Genomic DNA, 4,077 nt, shown 5'->3' with positions numbered 1-4,077 from the left:
GGCCGTTGTTGATATTAATTATTACCGGATTGACCACAATGTTGAAATCTTTAAAATTACAAATTAAAATTACAATAACAACCATTATAATTTACGTCTAGCCGCCATCACACCGTCAGAATCTTAACAAGAAAACTAGTTGCGAAAATCAATAAAAGGAGAATAAATAAACAGCGGAAAACCAAATTGACAAAATGGCCTCAATTTTTTCGAATAAATGTTTCCAAACTATTACAGTCTGCCGAAGTAATTTTTATAAAATAAATACTCCTACATTTAAAAATCAGCACAGAGCACGCGGAACGGACCAATAAATATTTTTCAAAGTTATCAGACGTATGACAAAACTGATGAAAAATATACGAATGAAAAATGCGCTAATTCCAGAACACCTACTCATGCATGTAAATTACTATTCATTACACACACCACTGTATACGTATATCTATATAAATAAATATATAAATATACAAACGTGCATAAACATAATCTTGTATTCAAATACACAAAAAGTTGACACGACCACAATGAGAATCCATAAATGGATGATTGTTGTCAGTTAGATATAATTTAACAGACATTCATCAGTCTGTAGTCCACTTTCAAACACATCTACTCATGACAAAGCGCTTCTCTGTGCACAACATTGTCCAATTTATGTTTTGCTTGAGTTTGTTTTGCTTGAATGTCGACAAAACATTTTCAGTAGGTCATAAGTGCGAGTAACTATGAAAGCATTCAATTTCTAAATGCGCGGTAATTTCAAGTATACATTAATATTATGTTGTTCACTCAATTGGCAATCATCAGAAGATGAACGTTGAGTTCAAAACGTAGACAAAATGTAAGAGAGCAGTGAATGTTTGACAGACCGGAGGCAAACGGCAGACGTGAAACCTTCATCACCCAATGACGATAGCGCGTGATGGATGCTGTTACTACGGAACATTAATTTGGAAAATAAATTTCCGAGAAGTTTATTACTCGAGAACATTTTTTAAGTCAATCTCTTACAAAGAAAACGTAATGAGAATTATTCTTCAGACTACTTTGTGCAAAAACAATTTTTCTATCAATGAAAAAGTCAAATTAAAATTAAATTAAAAATAGACATGATGTAATAAATTTAAAATGAAAATAATGTATAGCGTTGCAGACTCGCCAATGTTTTATGCATTCTATAAATCATATATGCTATTAGATATGATATGCACTACGGTGTAATCTCATTTATTACATTGTGATGAATTAATTTAATCATCGAGACTGTGTGTCTCACGAGGTTCTCAATAATTTTGTCGTAAGTGGCTGGTATAAAATTATAATACGTAGATAGGATCATTATCATCAATCAAGTCACGTGATAATAAAGTCACCATAAACTAGATGACGTCATCTATCAACCTGAAGACCTCCGATTTATGCCAATCCAGGGCCATCCGGATCCCACCACGTAAACATCTACCATTATATACTCCGCTGCTCTCTGAATCTTTCGTCCTCTACTTTTTTCTGCATGCATCTACCATACATGATGATGTGTTTTCAAACATTTGTGTATTCTCAGAAGTAAAGAAACATAAACAAATTATTTTTTGATGGTAGTACGGCTTGCGCTTTAGAAAGTCGAACGTAAAAAAGCATGCAGATAAACTTTTTCACTTACATGTAAACATTTAGATGCGCACAATTTGAATCATGCAAGCAAAATATTTCATCAACTGACCTCAACGTAAACAGCGAGGGGCATAACCAAAATGGCAACCATGATGTCGGCCACCGCCAGCGAGAAGATGAAGTAGTTTGTGGCCGTGTGTAGCGACTTCTCGCGCCAAATACTCAAACAAACGAGAAAATTTCCAAAAACAGTGAAAAACGGAAAGACGAGAAGAAAGAGAGCTCCGTAGTTGACGTTGTAATCTTCTTGATCGGTTGCATTGTTGATGCTGTTGTTGAAGTTGTTGTTGAAGTTGTATTTAATGTTGTTGTTGTTGCTGCTGCTACTGTTGCCGTCAACTGTTTCGCCATTATAATAGTTAATTACCATGGGCGACTGAGTCAGCTGGACTATAACCACTTCTGATGTGAAAAAAAATCATTAGAATCAACATGCAACTTGGTGCATTATAACGTTTATCGTATTGTACCATTGTATGATGATGATGATGATAAAGTTTAAAAAACAGCACACATGTTTATTAACAGAAACGTCAATTTTTTCATCAAAAATCATCTTAATTCATGCCAATAAGGCATTGTTGTACGAGATTCCATACATGCGAGTCATCAATGTTGTCAATCGAATATTTTGAAACATCAAACCTCTAACATTCAAACATTTCAAACATTCAACCCTCTTTATATTTTCATTATTTTTTAATGGGTATAGTTCATTTTAGCAACTATCGTATTAATTATTATCACGATAATATTTTTACTAGTTTTAAAAATGAGAGTGATCGAAGAGTTTACGATCAGCGGTATCTGGGTCCAAATCCTGGCAAATCCCGGTTTAGCTTGCAAATACACTCGATGTTAATGTGTTCTTTAAAAATTAAAAGCGTTGTGACTAACTGAAACTACAACTCAATCAATTCATGTAACACTTGAGTCATGTCTAGCAGCGTTAGCAACGGTAAACAAAGTAACGCACGAGGTCAACCATCCAAATTTATTTAACTTGGATTAAGACTTCAGAAATGCAGTTATTGATAAAAATGACAGCATGTTCCGCTTTAGTTAGTTTCCTATTTAATTTTTCGATTTTTCTAACGGTAGATCGTAAATCATTGTCAAGTTTATTGAGTTCAAACCCAAAATTTTATTTATTACAAGCATGATAGAGCAAAAAAGCTTTTTATGGCATCCCTGTATCATCTTCGGTGTTCGAATTGATACGTAATAGCGAAGTTTCATTAACTTAGAGAAAAGTGAAATAAAAAAAATAGTTAAATTAGAATTTTATTTAAAGCAGAGCCTTACTAAATATTAAACTACTAATTAATATATTCAGAAGCCTAATGTCCATGTAGATTGTTTTCATTCTAATTTATAAAAGTTTTTTTCTCATTCCACATAACAATATATCGAAAATAAATTTTTTAATTTATATTTTGATAACAATATTTTTTGCAGTAACATTTAGGACATTTTAATCACAAAATTTCAAGTTAATTAGATCTTATTAAATTATACTAGCCGATTATATTTTTATTAGGGCTCCACCGACTTTCGGCTTTTTCCAAAATGCGGTATTGTTTCTACATTTGGCGAAAATTTTGCCTTGGCTGAATTTTTCACGTAAGCTTTAGCAAAAATTAAACGCCAGTTTAAAAAACTAACAAATTTTGCACTGTCACTGCATAAAAATATTGTTAGCAATATAGCTAGTGCCCGGTAAAAATACATAACATATTTATCGTAAAATTATTCGAAAAGACCTTTCTTTGTTTATGAACGTGATATTTTATTAGCTATCATTTTCGTACATATCAAAATAAAATAATAAATTATGAACGATTAAGGAAAAACAAGTTTAATGTGGGAGTACTTTAAAGAAAAAACCGACGACGCATTCAGATGTTGTGCCCCAGCATAATTCCACGTGGAAAATCAGACCAACAGCCAGAAATTGTGTACAATACCCTTGATGACGCATCTTTGACAAAATTAAAACACGTTTTTTTAAAATTATTTGGAATTTACTGAAACAAAAAAATAGAAAAATTGTTTGGCTTGGGACGAGTTTAGGCAAAAGTTGAAAAATAGAACGTACATGATGCACATATTCGGCTGCGGCCGAATTTTTAAAAATCACATTCGGTACAGCTCTAATTTATATAAAACATATCATATAAGATATAATAATAATTTTAAAACATCAATAGTTATGAATGCAGCTGATGCAACAAATGTTAACGTCATCGTTAACATTCGTTGCATCATCGACAACATCATCATCAACATTATCATCATCATCAACAACTGCATCATCCTCATCATCATCAACATTATCATCATCATCAACAACTGCATCATCCTCATCATCATCAACATTATCATCATCATCAACAACTG

General features: G+C 32.4%; 2 protein-coding genes across 2 annotated transcripts in view; both read right to left on the bottom strand.

Annotated features, from left to right (window-relative positions):
* HELRODRAFT_64552 (hypothetical protein) overlaps positions 1 to 2,047 on the bottom strand; it is a gene marked incomplete at both ends in the record, with an annotated part of 59,752 nt that extends 57,705 nt beyond the window's left edge. Inside the window, one exon of the mRNA XM_009017180.1 lies at positions 1,727 to 2,047. Coding sequence (XP_009015428.1) covers positions 1,727 to 2,047 — 321 coding nt within the window. The remainder of the gene's footprint in view (positions 1 to 1,726) is intronic.
* HELRODRAFT_160184 (hypothetical protein) overlaps positions 1,041 to 4,077 on the bottom strand; it is a gene marked incomplete at both ends in the record, with an annotated part of 23,037 nt that continues 20,000 nt past the window's right edge. Inside the window, 4 exons of the mRNA XM_009017179.1 lie at positions 1,041 to 1,069; positions 1,405 to 1,522; positions 1,727 to 2,079; positions 3,565 to 3,658. Coding sequence (XP_009015427.1) covers positions 1,041 to 1,069; positions 1,405 to 1,522; positions 1,727 to 2,079; positions 3,565 to 3,658 — 594 coding nt within the window. The remainder of the gene's footprint in view (positions 1,070 to 1,404; positions 1,523 to 1,726; positions 2,080 to 3,564; positions 3,659 to 4,077) is intronic.

This window comes from Helobdella robusta (genome assembly GCF_000326865.2).
Source record: "Helobdella robusta unplaced genomic scaffold HELROscaffold_2, whole genome shotgun sequence".
NCBI lineage: Eukaryota > Metazoa > Annelida > Clitellata > Rhynchobdellida > Glossiphoniidae > Helobdella > Helobdella robusta.
This window is presented reverse-complemented; position numbering and strand designations above follow the sequence as displayed.